This window comes from Mirounga leonina, unplaced genomic scaffold (assembly GCF_011800145.1).
Source record: "Mirounga leonina isolate KUSES-001 unplaced genomic scaffold, KU_Mleo_1.0 Mir_150, whole genome shotgun sequence".
Taxonomy (NCBI): Eukaryota; Metazoa; Chordata; class Mammalia; order Carnivora; family Phocidae; genus Mirounga; species Mirounga leonina.
This window is the reverse complement of record NW_023270374.1, coordinates 20919604-20939765: the sequence shown is the minus strand read 5'-3', so window position 1 is coordinate 20939765 and position 20162 is coordinate 20919604. Positions and strand designations below refer to the sequence as shown.

General features: G+C 42.0%; 1 protein-coding gene across 2 annotated transcripts in view; it reads left to right on the top strand.

Annotated features, from left to right (window-relative positions):
- The window catches only part of ATRN (attractin), a 156754-nt gene that overhangs the window by 86865 nt on the left and 49727 nt on the right, over positions 1-20162 (top strand). For both annotated transcript variants that reach the window (XM_035005963.1, XM_035005964.1), the window contains exons 15-23: positions 908-1098; positions 1360-1579; positions 2805-2990; positions 3976-4209; positions 9979-10116; positions 12273-12366; positions 14238-14290; positions 16546-16640; positions 19595-19673. In XM_035005963.1, the coding sequence (XP_034861854.1) occupies positions 908-1098; positions 1360-1579; positions 2805-2990; positions 3976-4209; positions 9979-10116; positions 12273-12366; positions 14238-14290; positions 16546-16640; positions 19595-19673 (1290 nt within the window). The remainder of the gene's footprint in view (positions 1-907; positions 1099-1359; positions 1580-2804; positions 2991-3975; positions 4210-9978; positions 10117-12272; positions 12367-14237; positions 14291-16545; positions 16641-19594; positions 19674-20162) is intronic.

The following is a 20162-nucleotide window of genomic DNA, read 5'->3' as shown; positions in this document are numbered from 1 at the left end:
ACAGACTTCAATGTACTGCGGAGTACCTGAGGGTCTTGTCAGAAGTCAGATTCTGGTACACATCAGGGGAGGGGGGCTAGAATCTACATTTTAATGAGGAGGGACACTGATGCCACACTTGGAAGAGCAGATGCTTTATTTGCTCTTACATGATCCCTTTCCTGTGGCACCTTCCACTTGCCTCACTGACTGGTCCCGGGCTTTGCTGGTGGTATCTCCAGGGTACTGGGTTCTGGCAAAGTTGCCTTGCTTGTTCCCTGTCTCCCAGGAAGCGCACAGAGCTTCTGTGCAGTTTGGGGCATGGAGCTGAACTGGGTGGCTTCGGGACGATCACAGGAGCAGATTCCAGTCTTACCTTGTGTGCTGCACTTGTATCATGTAGGGTTGTTTGTTTTTTTCTGAGAGGGATATTTCCACCTCACTTTCAGGATGTTGTGTACCTTGATTTTACCTTCCACTTGATGTGAAACAGTGAAGCTTTGAAGACCATCGTCTTGTTCACTCAGCGACTCACTTCCGTCCTCCAGTTTTCTTCCCCACCCTTCCAATCCGCATACTCGTTTTTCTGTTCTTTACTTAGGATTTTAGTCTTGTTTCTAATTGTTCTTCAAAAGGGGGGTTAGAAATCTAGCACTGGCACCTAAGATTTTTTTCTTCTAAGACACAGAGAGTTGACCGTAGACTATGCCTCTTGAGATCCAGGAAACAGACTGGTGAAGTCTAACATTCTTGTATTCTGCATCGGTCCTTAGTAATGTGTCGGATGCCCTCACCACATCCTAGTAAAGTACCGCGGAATTCAAATTGCAGAAACCTTTTAGGTTTCCGATCATTCGAACTGGTAGTGTAGTAGTTTTGTGTGATTTCTAAAACTTTTTTTTTTTTTTCCCTCTCCCCTTTACAAAAGAAAATATCTGTGGCATTGGCTGGCATTTGGTCGGAAACTCCTGTTTGAAAATTACTACTGCCAAGGAGAATTATGACAATGCTAAATTGTCCTGTAGGAACCACAATGCCTTTTTGGCTTCTCTTACAACCCAGAAGAAGGTAGAATTTGTCCTTAAGCAGCTGCGAATAATGCAGTCATCACAGAGCATGGTGAGTTCACGTCCTCAGAACTTCAGCTTCTAGTACCCACCCATACAGCTTCCCCGTGGTGTGCCCGGCAGGCAGAGTTCTAGTGCATGAGTGTAGTAGAGGGGGATGACATGATAGTCTGTCCTAACCTGCCGTGGCTTGATTGGGATGGGGAGGTTTTCCTTCATCTGCGGGGCATATGTAATTTAGTGGTTTTTATCTAGAAGGCTCTTTTGCTCAAGACATCTCTTATATTCAAAGCTGTATCTCTTTTGCCTATAGTCCAAGCTCACCTTAACCCCATGGGTTGGCCTTCGGAAGATCAATGTGTCCTACTGGTGCTGGGAAGATATGTCCCCATTCACAAATACTTTGCTCCAGTGGATGCCGTCTGAGCCCAGTGATGCTGGATTCTGTGGAATCTTGTCAGAACCCAGTACTCGGGGCTTAAAGGCTGCAACCTGCATCAACCCACTCAATGGCAGTGTCTGTGAAAGGCCTGGTAAGTATCTGGGTGAATGATGTATCATTGGAAGTTCACTGAAAGAGAGACGTCTGTAGGAGGCGTAGTGAAAGACTGGAAGGTGTGAGATGATCAGGAAAAACAGATGGGGAGTATTGATTTCAAGCACATGAAGCGGAGTATAACCCAGCACTTAAAAGTGGAAGGAAATAATCTCCGGCTCTGAATAGTATGAGCCGGAAGCATAAACAAAAATAACTAACACTATTCAAAGAAGCTAACATTGTAATTAGCAATGAGATTGATTGGTTTGCTGACCATAAAAAGTACTGAGAATTGCTCTGAAAGGCAAATGTCTTAAGGTTGGCAGAGAAACGCTGTGGAAGAAAAGGACAAAAAATGCAAAGAAAATATCAGAAAAGCAAGCAGGTCACTGCAGGGACAGTAGACAGAAAGCATCAGTGGGGAGAAAAATGGGGAGAGCAGTTACACAACAGAAAGCAGAAGCTGGCCGGAACTGTGTTAGTGCTGTGGGAGAGTATTGAGGAGCACACACTGGGGAGCTTCTCGGGTTCACAGCTCCCCCGTGGGCTACATTCAGGCCTCCTGTGGGCAGGCTCAGGGGCAGCATCTGCAGCGCGCAGACGAGCCGAGACGAGCATCTTACCCTGCAGAGGGACTCACGTGCAGTAGGTGGAATTTTGTGCGCGCTTTTTGGGACGCCATTGACATCGTGTCTCATTTTAGGAAGGTACTCTAAGTCATCTGAGGAGTACAGAGGTGTAGAAAAGAATTCATAGCCCTGTAAGAGTCCTCTTAAAATATGGTTTCTGAGCTTCCTGTAGGGGAAACCCTTTTGGGTCCTGAATGCTTTGGTGCATGTAATGAATTCTGTGGTCCCTCTTCCCGCAAATACACAGATACAAGTTTTCATGTTCGGGTGGGTCGTAAAACCTCTGAAGGTCATCCTGAGTCCCATACACTGCAAGGAGCTTTAGAACTGCCACGCTTATGGAAAGATTCGCTTGTTCCCTCATGTCTGTCCTTAACACTCTTCGAAAAGAAGGAGTTTTTTCCCCTCAGCGTGTGGATGTACCTGACTAGCCCAGTACAGGACGACTCTGTGTTTTCGGTTTTCTCCTACATTTAATGTAGCCCACTGGTGTGATTTCATGACACGCTAGTGGGTCACAAGCCATCCCGAAAAGCCTTTGATGTTGGCCAATGTGGCGGGAGCTCTAAGTGTCCTGGGTTTGCTTCCCAGCGAACCACAGCGCGAAGCAGTGCCGGACGCCGTGTGCCCTGCGGACGGCGTGTGGAGAGTGTACCAGCGGCAGCTCTGAGTGCATGTGGTGCAGCAACATGAAGCAGTGCGTGGACTCCAATGCCTACGTGGCCTCCTTCCCTTTTGGCCAGTGTATGGAGTGGTACACCATGAGCAGCTGCCCCCGTAAGTGAAACGGAGCGGCAAGACCGGAGACTGCCTGAGGGGAGGGGAACCTTCATGCAGAATCAAGCGCTGCAGGGGTGCCTGGGTGGCTCCATCGCTTAAGCATCCGACTCTTGATTTCGGCTCGGGGCATGATCTCAGGGCCGTGGGATTGAGCCCTGCGTCGGGGCTTCCTGCTCAGTTGGGGCATCTGCTTGAAGTTCTCTCTCTCCCTCTGCCCCTCTCCCCACTCGTTCTCTCTCGCTCTCTCTCAAATAAATGTTTTTTTTTAAAAAAAGAATCAAGCCCTGTAGGACAGAGTACAGAAACGTGTTGCTCAATCCATGTAATGTCTCCACATCTTCCTCTCCTGATGCATGAAATAAGTGCTTTCTGGTGGATGACCGCTAAGGTCCCTTCTGCCTCCACATCCTGGGATTGATAGAGGAGGGGAGGAACCCCTGTTCTATGTTGGGCAAGATATTGGGCTCTTTCAATTTATTGTGTCATTTAAGAAATCGCCTTAGAGGGGCGCCTGGGTGGCTCAAGCGGTTGGGTGTCTGCCTTCAGCTCAGGTCATGGTCCCAGGGTCCTGGGATCGAGCCCCACATCGGGCTCCCTGCTCAGCGGGGAGCCTGCTCCTCCCTCTCCCTCTGCTGCGCCCCCTGCTTGTGTGCGTGTGCTCTCTCTCTCTCTCTCTCTCTCTGTGTCAAATAAATAAATAAAAATCTTAAAAAAAAAAATCACCTTAGAATAGGAATGTTGACTGACAGACTAGCCTGTTTAAATAAAAGGTAATTTAGGGGCGCCTGGCTGGCCCAGTAGGAAGAACACGCATCGCTTGATCTCCAGGTTGTGAATTCAAGCCCTACGTTGGGTGTAGAGATTACTTAAGTGAACAAATAAATCTAAAAAAAACACACCACTTTTAGAAAAGGTAATTTTTTAAATGCACTGAATTCAAAGCTACGTGCGGTAGTGAGTTGCAACTTGTGTTCTTTTACAGCTGAAAATTGTTCAGGCTATTGTACCTGCAGCCATTGCTTGGAGCAGCCAGGCTGTGGCTGGTGCACTGATCCCAGCAACACGGGCAAAGGCAGATGCATAGAGGGCTCCTACAAAGGACCAGTGAGGATGCCTTCCCAGGCCCCTGTGGGGAATTCCTACCCCCAGCCCCTTCTCAATGCCAGCATGTGCCTGGAGGACAGCAGATACAACTGGTCTTTCATTCATTGTCCAGGTAAGATGTCTCGTGTATCCCAAATCAAGTGTTTTGCTACCTATCTACAAAGAATAAAACTGTGAAAGCTACACTATTTATATGGATTTTCTTTAGGAAAAAAAATAGATCATCTTAGGAAAAATGGTTTTGCATGGAAAAATATATACATGCCTTTTTTTTTTTTTTATGAACAGTATTTTTAATGTCAATTCATGAAAACACAGAAGATCCAGTGAGGTGTTTTGCTTTCACTGTGGAAGTATTGAAGTATGTTCATTATGAACAAATCCTGCAGCTGTAGATAAAATAAACACCGGAATTCTTCCTCTCCAGTTCTTCACAGAAGTAAAAACTTTTAATGGTTTAATACAGATACCGTCTATTTTAAAAACAGGAAATACTATGCTATACAGGATTAATACGATATATATTGTTCTGTAGTTTGCTTTTTACTGAAAAATACACTGTGGTAATTGCTAGGGGAAGAATGAAAAAACTCCTACCAACCTAGAAATTCCTCTCCACAAATGTAGAAAAAAAGGAAAATGGATTTATTTTGAGTAAGCATCAAACCAGACTGTGGTGCACCCTACAGGCAGTCCACTAATGAGATGGCAAAAACAGAGAAATCTCACCCTTTTAAATAGCCAGGCATATACAATCCAGTACATAAATGTTTTGAAGATGAATTATAACTTGTCCTCATCTGAGAGGGTTTGACAGCACTGTTGTACCTTCTTTTTTTTTTTTTTTTTTAAGATTTTATTTATTTGAGAGAGAGAGAATGAGAGAGAGCGAGTACATGAGAGGGGGGAGGGTCAGAGGGAGAAGCAGACTCCCCGCTGAGCAGGGAGCCCGATGTGGGACTCGATCCCGGGACTCCAGGATCATGACCTGAGCCGAAGGCAGTCGCTGAACCAATTGAGCCACCCAGGTGCCCTGTTGTACCTTCTTTCATAGCTTATCCTGAATTTACTTGGGAATTGGGGTGGCCACCTGTGTTAGTTAATTGCCTTTATAAAAAAAAAAAATTCCTTTATCTTTATGGCAAGCAGATGGTTACACTGCGGCACAAATGCACCCAGACTGAATTCCCAAAGTGATAGGAATATAGAGTGCTGCCTTCCTTGATGTTTACATTTCAAAGTGATGGCTCCCAGGGCCTTAAGAAAAACATTCCTGGATTGTTGTGCTGACAAGAGGGTTTTTTTTTAAAGGTATTTAGTTTTTTTTTAAAAAAAAGATTTACATACATATACATATCAAAGGAACAGAGAAAGGATTTGTAAATACAGGTTTTCTTGAAAAGCTCTAAGAAAAGGGAGAGGGAAAAGGTCCCTATCCCTTCTGGCAAGAGGAAAAATTAAGCCTATCTGCCTTCTCTCGCTCCTTGCCTCCCTCCTCTCCCTCTGCTCCCTTCCCCTCCTTCGTTCCAGTGGTTGGTGCCAGAAGGAATAGATCATGAGTTGGCCTAAAGCCTGAGTCTACACCTGCTGGGGATGCTGTCCTGAGAAACTGGCCTTTGATTCAGACTTTCAGTAAATACTCAGGAATATGCTGATGGGCCTCCAGAACAGCTGGGGGAGGTTAGGCAGGTGCAAAGACCCCCAGGAGGTTGGTGGGTAGGAACATCTCCAAGAGTGGGACGGTGCCACTGACAACAAGGCTCTTTGTGAGGACTTCTGTAACGGAAAGAACACTGTGAGCAACGGTAAAAGGCAAGAGACAGGCGGGGGAACATATCTGCAGTGCACGTAATAAATGATTATCATCCTGAGTATGCAAACCTCTGCCCTCCAGAAGAAAAAGCGGGCAATGGATGTAAAGAAGTCTTTCTCAGAAAAGGAAACAGAGTAGGGAAATGCAAAATAAGAAACCAGTCTTTTCCCTTCAAATTGAATTAAATTTTCTGTGTTCCCTTTTTTCCTCTCTAAGATGTCGAAGGATCTATCATTCTGTTTCTAATCTACTAGTTTAACTCATGAAGTATTTAAGTCTGTGCATTTTTATTAATATCAAGAGTATATGAGGTGAAATGGCAACCCATGGAATGGGAGAAAATATTTGCAAATCATATACAGTGTCTGGTAAGAATCTAACGTCCAGAATATGTAAAGAACTCTTAAAACTCAACAGTAAAAAGACAACCCAATTAAGAAATGGGTAAAAGATTGAAATAGACATTTCTCCAAAGAAGAGACACAAATGGCCAATAAGCACAGGAAAAGATGCTCAACAACATTCGGGAAATTGGAACCCTCACACATTGCTGGAAGGAATGTAAAATGGTGTGGCCACTTTGGAAAACAGTTTGGCAGTTTCTCAAAATGTTAAACATAGACTTATCATATGGCCCAGTATATACCCAAGAGAATTGAAAACATATGTCCACACAGAAACTTGCAGTGAATGCTTATAGCAGCATTATTCATAATAGACAAAAGTGGAAACAACTCAGTGTCTGTCAGCTGGTGCATAGATAAACAAAATGTGATACGTTCGTATGATGGATACGGCTAAATGGTAAAAGGGGTGAATGAAGTACTGTAGTCTGTGACACGGATGAGTCTCAAAAGCATGCTATGTAAAGGCAGTCAGATGCAAAGACTGCATATTATATGATACCATTTATGTGAGATGTCCAAAAAAGAGCAAATATAGAGAGACAAATAAGAGCTTAGCAATCACCTGGGGCTGGGGGTATGAATGAGGAATAAAGGGCATGGGGTTTTCCAAAGTAGCGGTACCATTTTTCACCCTCACTGGCCAGCCTGAAAAGGTTAAGACTTCTTCACGTGCTCATCAGTACTTGTGTCTGTTTTTTTTTGGGGGGGGTTTGTTTGTTTGTTTTTTAATTGCAGATGTTGTAGTGTGTGAGAAATGGTATCTCTGGTTTTTATTTGCATTTCTCTAATGACTAAAGTTGAGCATCTTACAGGCCATCTGTGTCTTCTTTGGAGAAATGTCTATTTGAATTCTTTGCCCATTCTTTAAAAAGTTCTCTCTCCTTTTTTTTAGATTTTATTTATTTGAGAGAGAGAGCATGAGCAGGGGGGAGGGGTAGAGGGAGAAGGACAAGCAGACTCCCTGTGGAGCAGGGAGCCCAATGCGGGGCTCGATCCCAGCACCCCAGGATCATGACCTGAGCCAAAGGCAGATGCTTAACCAACTGAGCCACCCAGGCGCCCCTCTTTGCCCATTTTTAAATTGTTCATTTGTTTATTATTGACCCATAGAGTTCTTTATGAAGTCTAGATACAAGTTCTTATTGACTAAATGATGTGCAAATACCTTCTCCCATTCTGAGGGTTTCTTCTTACTTTTTTGGTGGTATCTTTTGAAACATAAAAGTTCTAAATTTTATCCCCTGTGCTTTTGGTATTATGTCTAAGAAATCAGTGCCTAGCTAACCCAAGATCACAAAGATTTACTCTTATCTTTTCTTTTTAAAGTTCCATAGATTTTCTCTTTTCTTTAGGTTCATAAGCCATTTTGGGTTTATTTTTGTATGTGGTGGGAGGTTGAACAGACATGGAACTGGTCAGGAGGCACGTCCTGGGCCTGTTCTGTCTCCCAGCCTGAGCTGGATTTTTCAGGTGTCATTTGGTAAAGTGCATCTAGTCACTTTAACTGTCCCCTCCTTCTACATTAGGAGACAGATGTCTCAACTCCCTTTTTCTGTCAGATTGACACCATCTGTTTTATAATTTCTAGAAATTGCTCAGTAATTCAGAAGTACCTCTCAATACATCTGATACACCTTTTCCTCTTACCCCATATTCCTATGGATTTATCCTTGTTTTTACATTTTTTTCCATAATTTCAGTGGGATTTTGAAGGGGAAGAGAGAGAGAAGCGTGTTTCTAGTCTTTTTATCTAGAATACAGATTTTATTGATAAATGATTTTAGGTATTGCATTTGTGTGTGTGTGTTGTGTTTTTCCCTTTTGGTATCTGTACAGCTGGTCATCTTCACAGGAACGACATGCATATCCCACACCTCTGAAGTATTTTTGGTGCAATAATGACTGCTATAGTCATAGTTAAGTCTTTCAGTTACAGCCTGTATAGAACAAGTCAAATACATAAGCGATGGGATAGGAAACAGGTGCGTGAACTACAGGTGCAAGGCTATGAAAAGTTGCCACAATGGTGGAAAGCTGTATCACATTGATCAGCCAAGAGAGATCTGCAAAAGTTGCTAAAAAAGTAAACCTGACATGTCACCACAAGAAAGAAATAGTAGTTATGTGACAAGATGTTAGCTAACACCATGGGTAGAAATCATTTTGCGATATTTGAGTGTATCAAATCAGTGCATTCTACTCCTTACACAATATTGCGTGTCAGTAGTGTCTCAGTAAAGCTGGGGGAAAAAGACAGATTTGCAGAGTCAGGTCTTCTGCCTGCAATGGTGTAGATTGTGCACTCTGTGGGTGGCCCCACTGGAGTCTGCAGTGCACAGCCTAAACAGCTGTCCTGAGCAGTCCCGAGAGGTCCAGGTTTCATATGCCTTTCTAGTTGTAAGGTCCTATGTGCATCAAGAATCTTATTAATTACACTTGTGGGAATGTTTTTATATATAAAGATGGTTATTCTTCTAAAAAAGAAAAATTGAAAGCAAACAATATCAGAATGTAAGGGAATGGTTAAATAGCTGTTATGATTCATAGAAATCATTCTGCCATTTAAGGTTTTGTTTATGATGGATGAAATAATGTGGTAAAGTAATTGTGCTGTAAGTAAAAAAAAAAAATCAAAGTTGTGTATTAATATGAGCACAACTGTGTAAAACTATATAGAAAAAATAAATTCCTGGAACTAAAAATCCCAAATGTGCACAGTGATCTGTGCGTGGTGCAGTTGAATATGATTTTCCCCTCTTCCGTATATTTTTTCAAATTTACTGTCATGAACATACATTATTTTTATGAACTACCACAAATTATTTTTTTAATGGCTGTAAACTTTCATCCTGCTGTGGTATATTTCTGATTTTCCTGGACTAACCCTGGATGGATTTTTTTTCTTTTTCTTTTTCTTTTATTTTATTATGTTAATCACCATACGTTACATCCTTAGTTTTTGATGTAGTGTCCCTTGGTTCATTGTTTGCGTATAACACCCAGTGCTCCATTCAGTACGTGCCCTCTTTAATACCCATCACCGGGCTAACCCATTCCCCCAACCCCCTCCCCTCTAGAACCCTCAGTTTGTTTTTCAGAGTCCATCATCTCTCATGGTTCGTCTCCCCCTCTGATTTCCCCCCCTCCATTTTTCCCTTCCTGCTATCTTCTTCTTTTTTTTTTTTTAACATATAATGTATTATTTGTTTCAGAGGTACAGATCTGTGATTCAACAGTCTTGCACAATTCACAGCACTCACCATAGCACATACCCTCCCAATGTCCATCACCCAGCCACCCCATCCCTCCCACCCCCCAACCACTCCAGCAACCCTCAGTTTGTTTCCTGAGATTAAGAATTCCTCATATCAGTGAGATCATATGATACATATCTTTCTCTGATTGACTTATTTCGCTCAGCATAATACCCTCTAGTTCCATCCACGTCGTTGCAAATTGGATGGATGTTTTGATCTTATTTCTCAAACTCGTTTTTAGTGTGCCAGTTTTAGTAGTTTTGTATTTAGAGGTAATAAGGAATTAAATAGATAGTTGCAAATAAATCTCGTGGAATTTACTCCACCCTGTTCTACCACGGGGCAGGCCCCCTAAAACGCTTTCTTTCTTTCCTTTTTTTTTTTTTTTATGCTTTCTCTTTCAGCATGCCAGTGCAATGGCCACAGCAAGTGCGTTAATCAGAGTATCTGTGAGAAGTGTGAGAACCTGACCACAGGCAAGCACTGCGAGACCTGCATATCTGGCTTCTATGGTGATCCCACCAACGGGGGGAGATGTCAGCGTAAGTCAAATCCCTTAGGGTTTGATTGCAAACCAGCTGGAACACTGTGCCTTGATTTGACTTGAGTATCTAGGAGGACAGAAGCCACTTGGTTTTGGATACTGCCTTTCTTGTCATACTTTTCAGGAGCTCAGCTAAGCCTGGGAGAGAGTGAGCAGAGCTGCCAAGTATGAGTAGCCAGTTAACGCCAACAAGCCGAAAATGGAAGAGTTAAACCTTTAATCAGTTACTGTGGTGGTAAAGCAAGAGCCTTAAACCTAAACGCAAGAAAGCTCTGAGTCCCCACGTTCCTTTCCCTCCTGGACTGGATACTGGTTGAGGGTCAGGTGGATCAGCACTGAGGTGGGGAGAGCCCTGAACAGAAGGCTCCAGCAAAAGCCTGTCACGGACCCTGGAGAGGGGAGGGAAGGGGGGGTAAGTGCTGGGGACTGAGAGTGGGGACCGCATCCTCAGGGCTTCCCCCCCCTTTCCCCTGAGGAGGCTCAGCAAGGCTCCCGAAGAAGGTCTGCCCAAGGCCCAGATAAAGAGACTCAGAAACGAAGGTGCCTGCACTAGGAATACAAGCGTGTGACCGAACACGGCTGACTTGGGGGGTGGGGGTGCCTGAGACCCTGACTACAGCTCCCCTCAGAGATGGCCCCTGGGCACAGGAGACCTGCTGGCTAAGCCTGGGATTTGGCTTGTGGTCAAGTCCAAAAAATCACACATGGGGTTTTAACCAGGAACTGGATTCCTCAGTACCTCTAGTATATTTTATTTTATTTTTTTATTTATTATTTTTTAAAAATTTATTAGAGCACACAAACAAGGGGGAGAGGCAGAGGGAGAGGGAGAAGCAGGCTCTCCAGTGAGCAAGGAGCCTGATGCAGGACTGGATCTCAGGACCCTGGGATCATGACCTGAGCCAAAGGCAGACGCTTAACCGACTGAGCCACCCAGGCACCCCACGTCTAGTATATTTTAAAGATTTAAATAGTCTTCTGTTTTCCCATGCATGTCAAATAAATTCCTGTAAGCAAGGACTTTTTAGTGTTAGAACGTAAATTAATACATTTTTAAAATGACCAGGGAGGCTGGCAAACTGCTTTTTGGCTTGTTCTTATTTCCAATGGGAAGACCCTTCGGTTTCTGAGCAGGAAAATAAATAAGAAAGGAAAATCTCTACCTCCTCCCGAAATCCCACCTCCAAATTCCTTAGCCTGGCCCTTGAGAATTTGATCCCAGAGCAACCAGGAGAGAGCTGGCATTTTATCAGAATGTCCCTTAACCTCTCTGGGGTTCAATTTCCTCATCCATAAAATGGGGATAAAAGGGTGGTGGTTGAGACGGAAGTGGTCAGAGCAGTGTGCAACACATAGTGAGCACTCAGGAAATGTGGGCAGTTATTAGTAGTCTTCTACGGCCATTGCCTGCCACTCTTAAAGAACGTTTCCTGCTCAGATTAAAAGGTCTTTAGTAAAAATATTTTTCCCACTCCTTGTGACTGGACTTCATCCGTTTGACAGTAATCACAGTGCCTGGCATTACTGGGTGGGGACTATGCACAGGACCCCATGCCCGAGGCCCCCGAGACATGGGTGCCCATTTCTGCAAGTCCTGCGGGGCCTCTGAAACACTGACCAGCTACTGTGATTTCACCTCACTTCTGAGCCCTGCTAGGATTTGAGACGTGGCCTTTGTGGGGCAGGCCCCTCATCTGAGGCTGAGTGCAGCCAGACCAAGCCTCGCCCTCAGGAGTGGTTATTGCTCAGAGCATCTCCTTGGGGGCGGGGACTGTGTCTGTGCCCCCATGCCCAGCGCCTGGCACACTAGAGATGCTTCATAAATATTTACTGAATGAATGAAAGAGTCATAATAGTGAAAAACAGCCTATTGAGAAGATCGAAATAGATCAAAATGGTTGCTTCGGGTGGCAGTAGAAGCCAGCCTTCTCTTTCCTCCTGTCCTTGGACTTTGGTTCTTTTAATGTTGCCTTTACATTATTTGAGATAAATCATTAGCTGGAAAACTTGAATCTTACCCATTAAATGCCTTCATTCTAATCTGTCCTTCCTATTGAATCCGATTCAGATAAAATTATGTGTTTTAGGAAAAGTCTATGATCGTGGTAATCTTTCAAGCCGGTTGTGACTTCCATTCCTTTTTCTTCTCCCCAGCATGCAAGTGCAATGGGCATGCATCGCTCTGTAACACCAACACGGGCAAGTGCTTCTGCACCACCAAGGGCGTCAAGGGGGACGAGTGCCAGCTGTGAGTACCACACTCCTGGGACCCCTGCCACAGGCCACACCTGGATTTAGTGACTGGCAGCCAGGCCAGCTGGGTCTGTACCACCCAGGAGGCCAAGGGACTATGAAGCAGCTGGACCACAAGAGCCACCCCTTCCCTGTGCCCTTTTGTCTTGGGCTCTGGGTGGATCCCCGGGTTGATGAATTTGAAATTCTGCCTTTTCTATTTCAGACAGGTCTAATTCGGTCAGCCTCCACACTGAGGAGGTTCAGCAGCAATTACTTGGTGGCTCTTTAGGTCACATTTTTATGTTTGAATGACACTGACATTTCCTGCATTGCTGACTTGATCAGTCTTTTAACTTCAACCACTGTTCAATTTTTGTCACATCAGGAGATTGTACTCTTTCCCGAGAAAGAGCTGGAAGAGTTGGTATTCCAGGACAGCGTTTTCTTTAGCATTTTGGTTGTCCGATAGTGGAAATGATCCCCAGCCTTTAACACTTCCCTCCTGTTCTAGCATTTTCCTTGGTGAAGTGTGTTAGACATCTTCCAGGAAAGAGTCTGAGGTTCCCATCCATGAGGATGCCAACAGTGTCAGACAGACATGGAGTTTTAGCCCTGGCTTTGCCTCCACGAAGCAGGGCACTCTTGAGACAAATCACTTTACTGAGCTGAGCCTCCGTTTCCCTATCCATCAATAGCAGGACTAGCAATAATTGTTTTTAGTGACCTGGTGAGTTGAAACGAGATTGTGCCCCGACAAACATATACTTGTCTGCCTCACTAGAAAACCTCATAAAACACATGCTCCGGGTTTACTCATTCTCTCAAGAAGAGACTTAAGAGAGAGAGTTTAGTAGTATCACAACATTGAGCTGAGACAAGCAGATACATCATTGGTAAACTTCATTGTTCTCAACACTGGTAGTAACGTGATGTTCAAGGAAGGAATTGCTCTGTCTACATTTTACAGTTTACACCACTGGGCATGTTTACTGGTTTCATGATGCCTTGAAGAAATGTCTAATCAAAAATTAAGTTTAGCTTTTGGGCCTAGGTTCCTTTCAACAGAACAATAGAGGGAAATTAATCACTCCTGCCCTCAGTTAGGCATGCGATAACGAAACGAGGTGTAGGTCCAGTGAAAGACTTTTTCTTCAAGAGATTTAGATACAAGCAAGCACTAAGAATCACCCTGGATCCAAGGACACAATATCATGTATTATTTATCTGGGAATAGTGCTTGACCCAGGCTTTCCCCACTTTCTTAATAGCTCTTCGCTGCTGGCCCTACCAGTATAAATGGCCTTGTGAAGTGGGAGACTGGGTTTTGCTGATGTTCACAGATGATATTTGTGCGGGAAAGTAATGATTCTTTTTTTACTAGAACTTATTTTTTTCTCCAGACTGGTGAACCATGTTCAAGGAATTAAAAAAAAAAAAAAAAGTGATTCTTGGTGTTTAGCCTTTTCTTATTTTTAAAGAGCAGGATCAGTTTTATCCAGGGAGAATAGGAAGGAAGTGAGAAATGAATATTTGAAAAATGTTTTAACTTCACTTTTAGAGGAATATTTAGTCCACACAGAAGTGGAAATGTGTTTTTCATGAAAATAAGTAGGATCCAGATTTATTACATTTGGATTTGTCTCCTGCGCTTTGGCAAATGTTTATCAGTTGGCGGGTGGTGTGAACTGCTGGGTGGGCAGTACTCAACATGAACGCAGACTCTCCTCAGCCTACCTGATCTGAGTGACAGTGAAGAATGTGATTACGTTGACTCACGCTTGTTTGTGGTGTAGTTTTATATAAAAGGATCTGCTTGGTTTTAAGATGAATGTAGATTTTGTTTTAACTAGCAATAGAAAATAATCTTCAATTTTATCCCCCTAGATGCGAGGTAGAAAATCGATACCAGGGAAACCCTCTCAAAGGAACATGTTATTGTAAGTGTTTTTGCAATTCATATTTGTCTAGAAGCAAAGTAGTTCAGTAAAACTTTGTTATTTGCTTTAATATGGTTTGAGAACGGTAAGTGCTATTAAGAATATAGCAACCATTCATGGAAGTGTTTCCATTCTATTACACTTACCACATATAGGAACACCATTTTAAGCTGTGTTAATTACGGTTGTGGTTTATGTTACTATATCCATAGCAGATATTAGGGGAGAATACAGAGATACACCTCTGGCTTTCCTCATTTATGTTCTCTTGAAACTTAATTTCATTTGCCATTACCTGGTTGGGGTCAACATATTTCACATTTAGGATATAAGTCAGAAACAATTTTTTTTAAAAGATTTTATTTATTTAGAGAGAGCACGAGCGGGGGGGGCAGAGGGAGAGAAAGAATCTCCCGCAGACTCCATGCTGAGTGTGGAGCCAGATGTGGGACTCAGTCCCACCATCCTGAGATTACAACCTGAGCTGAAATCAAGAGTTGATCGCTCAACCGACTGAGCCACCAGGTGCCCCCAGAAACAATTCTTTTTTTTAAGATTTATTTATTTATTTTAGAGAGATAGCCGCGGGGAGCAGAAGGAGAAGGAAAGAATCTCAAGCAGACTCCCCACTGACTGCTGAGCCCGAGGGAGGGTTCATTCTCATGACGCTGAGATCATTAGTCAAAACCAAGAGTTGGACTCAGGTTTTGAGTCTGACTTAACCAACTGAGCCACCCAGGCACCAGGGGCCCCACCATATCAGTGAACTTTTTGTAATCTGGTACATTGTAACCTATCTATCTTGAAAAAATAAAGCCAATATCAAATACCAGGTTTTAGCAATGATATGGGAAACTAGAACCTTTATGCACCACCTTCATCCATCTTTGTGGGAATATAAAATGGTGTAGGCCTTTTGGCAAACCATTTGGCAGTTTCTTAAACAGTTAAAAATAAACTTATCAACAACTCTCCATTTCCCTCTTCCCCTAGCCCCTGGCAGTCACCATTCTGTTTTTTTGTTTCTATAATGTTGACTACTCTAGGCACCTTATATAAGTACAATCATATAGTACTGGTCTTTTGTGACTGGCTTATTTCATTTGGCATAGTGTCCTCAAGGTTGTTCCAGGTTGTAGTGTATGTCAGAATTTCCTTCTTTTTTAATATTCCACTTTATGTATACTGTTGATGGACCTTTGGGTTGCTTCCATCTTTTGGCTATTGTGAATAATCGCTATGATGTTTAGCTGCTATGAACATGGTGAACAAATATCTCTTCAAGATCCTGCTTTCAGTTCTTTGGGTATGTACTCCAAAGTAGAATTGCTGGATCATTTGGTAATTCTATTTTTAATTTTTTGAGAAACTACCATACTGTTTTCCACATTAGCTGCACCATTTCACATTCCTACTAGCAGTGCACAAGGTTTCTAGTTTCTCCACATCGCCACCAACACTTACCTTCTGTTTTTTTGATAGTAGCCATCCTACTGTGCATGAGATGGTATCTCATTGTGGTTTAACTGATTGTATTTTCCTAATGATTAATGATGTTGAGCATCTTCTTGTGTGCTTACTGGCCATTTGTATATCTTCTTGGGGGAAATATCTATTCAATTCCTCTGTCCCATTTTTAAATCAGGTTGTTGAGTTGTACAATAGACTTTTTAGAATTAAATTATACCATCTTTGGGCAGCTCTTTCTGCCCACGGGTCCTGTCCCTGTTCTTAAATAAAATCACCCTTTTGTACAAAAAAAAAAAAAACTATACCATCTTTGTCCAGTAGGCTCTCTTTAAAGCTATTTTCTTTTGCTATATCACCTTAGTCTTTGAATGCTTTCTTGCTTTCGTGAATAAGATAAGGCACATATTCCTTGCTCCAGACCTGGAATCAACCATTTTTCCATAGAGTCTTAGTTCCTTTTATATCCTTAATTTATAGCTTTGTATCCTTAAGCAAAACCTAGCATGTAATAGAGGTACAATTAATATTTGTAGGTGATTTAGGTTGGAGCCTAAAATCTCAACCAGGGTCATGATATAAGGAGAGTTTGATAGGTTATTCCAAGTAAAATGATATTGTCCACAGACTTGAGTTTCTTTGAGAAGCCACCCAGTCCCCAGGTGTAAGTGAGCTAAAAGTGTTTCCTGCCTATTGAATATTTATAAGAAGATCAATCTGTATCTTTCGAGATCTATTCTGTTTTGTTTTGTTTTAATTTTTAAATACACATTTCTTTCTTTCCATAGATACTCTTCTCATTGATTATCAGTTCACCTTCAGCCTATCCCAGGAAGATGACCGCTATTACACAGCCATCAATTTTGTGGCTACGCCTGATGAAGTAAGATTTTAAAAGTTTTCTTGCTTGTTTTGAATTCATGTGGATCTTTTTCTTGATCTTTATGGGTAGAAGCATTAGCAGTGGTCTCCAAAGTGGAGTACACAGGACTGTGTTTAGAGGTGCAGGAAAGAAATGTTAGAAGCTACACTGTATCTCCTCTCCATCTCAAAGGCAAGAATGGTGTTGTTCAGATTTACCAGGATCTGACACCCAGATTGACACTGACTCCACACATACTTGGTTTGCCCATCAGCCCATCACAGCCCCTACAGAAAAGGAGAGGGGACTACAAGGGGACCTCCCCAGTCAGAGGGGCATATGACAGGGCCCAGATTTACTCTCTCAAAACAGACCAGAGGCTTAACAAGTACCTGCAAAGAAACTGCGGTTTGAAATTAATGCCACTGATACAAGGAAGGCTGCAGAGGTGATACTTCTGTGCCTACAGGAAGTTGTTAGCCTTGTTAGGAGGTAAAAACTGCGAAGGTGTAGTCAGGTCCAACAAGAAGTTAACCAGAAATAATTGGAATTATTAGGATGACTATTTGAAATGTGGATTTATACCTACTTTCATTAATGATGAATCCTAGCCTAACATAAGGTACAACCTGGTGGTAGAAGGGAGCCAACATAGCATGACATTTAAAAGTGAAACATCTAGAACATGAAGACACACCTGTAGAGTTTCTTCAATGAAATATAAAGTCATTCAATGGCCACTCCAGTACATAATGAAATTTTACTAAACTTGATGATACATTATTTAGGAACCTCCTTGAAGGTTTCTTATTTCTCATCAACATGCACAAAGCCACTTAACATTACAAAATTCCTGTCACCATAAACATGACAAATAATACGTGGAAAATAATATGACAGTGAGCCAGGTTGTGCTCCTTTGTTAACAAATGTTATTGTTAACAAGCTTTGCTAAATCTAAAATATAAATAAAGTAGTAGAAGAACAAAATCCAGAGTGCAGGATGTTTACAATTAAATGAAAGTAAGATTTGTTTTTTATATTCCATTTTAATGATAAAATTAAGAAGAAATGTACTAGAGAGTGAATTTAAGTAAAAATAATAGATGAACTTAAATGAAAATATTATGTGGACAGACTATATCATATCATTTGAATGGCTGTGTTGACTAGAATTAAAAAAAAAAATTAGGATAAGATTATAGCAAAAGTACCACACATGAAATTTATTTAATATCTTATTCATAAGCATTGGTTGAAGTACTCAGGCTTTCAGGATGTAATTGATGTTGTTAACTTTATTTTAAATAAACATAATAGACTCCTGGTAGTACTTCTTAATGTGGTGAGTGACCATGAAAATCTTTTGACTTCTCTGGAGTTCCCTGTTTATCTTACAACAGAGTATTTAATAGAGTTATCCAAGATGTATGTTCTGTCTCTTATAAAAGCACCAGGATATCAAGTTTATTGATCCTTTCTATGGAAAGAAATAATTGTCAGTAGTGTTCTTCCACCAAATATTAAAAAAAAATAAACACTTGAGCTGTCCCTGCAAGAGGAGGGTGAGGTTATATCAGTAAACAAGAAGGTAACTGACTGCTTTGGGAGAGAAACTCCTGGTTTGGAGATCACATTTTGAAAACGGCTATTTAGAAATGTTTCCACTGTTAAGATTTTGTGCTGTAAATACCATCAAAACAACCCCCTTAAAAATCTTACTGTTCTGACTTGTTTTCTGGCCTTTCAAGATAAAGAATTTCAGCAGGATTGGATCCATTTGTGAAATATAAAAATACAACATCTGATTCATTTGCAAAAATAATTCTTTGACCACAAGAAAAGAGATTTATTAGTCAAGTTTCAGTGAAAACTAAAAATCCGTATTATAGTTTCCCTAGTGTCACCAGCGGTGCTACGCTTCTACCTGTCGGCTCAACACATTTCCTGGAGAGGTCTTTCTCAGTCATTAAAACCAAGAATCAAAATAAACTACACTAGCTCTTCGAGTTGTTGTATCTCCAAGTGGTAAATAAGATTTTCAAAGCTAGTAAAGAATATTCAATCATGGGCGCCTGGGTGGCTCAGTTGGTTAAGCGACTGCCTTCGGCTCAGGTCATGATCCTGGAGTCCCGGGATCGAGTCCCACATCGGGCTCCCTGCTCAGCAGGGAGTCTGCTTCTCCCTCTGACCCTCTTCCCTCTCATGCTGTCTGTCTCTCATTCTCTCTCTCGCAAATAAATAAAATCTTAAAAAAAAAAAAAAAAGAATATTCAATCATATTTCTCTTGAAATAAAATTTTTAGTGAAAGAAAAATGTTTTTTTAAGTCCTGAATGAATACAGTCAAATTATTTTTTAAGTTAGTTCATTTCAGCTTTTTATGCTTTTTTAAAAAAATGTATTTTATTTATTTATTTGACAGAGAGAGAATGAGCATGAGATGGGGGAGGGCCGGAGGGAGAAGCAGACTCCCTGCTGAGCAGGGAGCCCATTTCCACTTTGGAGAACTTTATAGGATATGTAATCTATCAGCTCAGAAGTACATAGCTTTAATTTATAAATACACATAAATTGAGGTCTTGATTCAGTGTTTATTCATCAGCATGGGCTCTCCAGACATTTGGAAACAGCTGCCCAGAGGATCCTTAGGAGGCTGACTCCCCTAACATGGGTCATAGGATTAAAGTTGTTGTGCTCTGGTCAGGGGCTTTTTAAAACATACTTTCTCATGGAGTTAGGCATTTGATAAAGCATTAAATTACATACACATTTATGAGAGAGAAATGAAATTTACTTGGGTTATATTGCTTGTATTGGTTAGAAATGTTACTAAGTGTGAGTTTCTTTGAAGACATTGTAAAATATCTGTTTTGTAGTTAAGAAAATTGAGAGTAGTAAAATTTAATTGCTACTTTATTTTAAAATCTGGAAACTGTTGTAATTAATTTTCTAACTATTTGCACCGCTCTTCAGCAAAACAGGGATTTGGACATGTTCATCAATGCCTCCAAAAACTTCAACCTCAACATCACCTGGGCCGCCAGCTTCTCAGGTAAAGACATACCTAGAAGAAGACCTTCCAAGTGGAGTAGATTGGTAGTAGATTGAGAAATACGTGTAGTTGTTGAGAGAGAGGGCTCTGGAGACAGACAGATGGGTTTGAAACCTACTTTTGCCACTTACGACCTGGGAGACCTTGAACAAGTGTCAAAACCCGTCTCTAGACCTTAGCGTTATTTGTCACAAAGAGAAGACAGCAATACTTACCTCCTAGAATTGTTGTGTCGATTGAATCAGGTCATACAGGCATGCGCCTCCGGTCGTGTCAGGCTCAGTGCACGCTCACCCCCACCCGACCCTGCTGCCCATGACACTAGCTGCAGCCCTGCTCTGGCGCTCCCACCGTCAGCCCCGTCCAGGCCTCAGAAGTGAGAAATGGAAATATTTAGAATGAGATCTTGGTAGGTACAGGGAGGTGTAATTTGGGAATTGAATCGAGCTCTAAGAGCATAGTGTTTGCTCTCTTGTCTATCTTGCTACG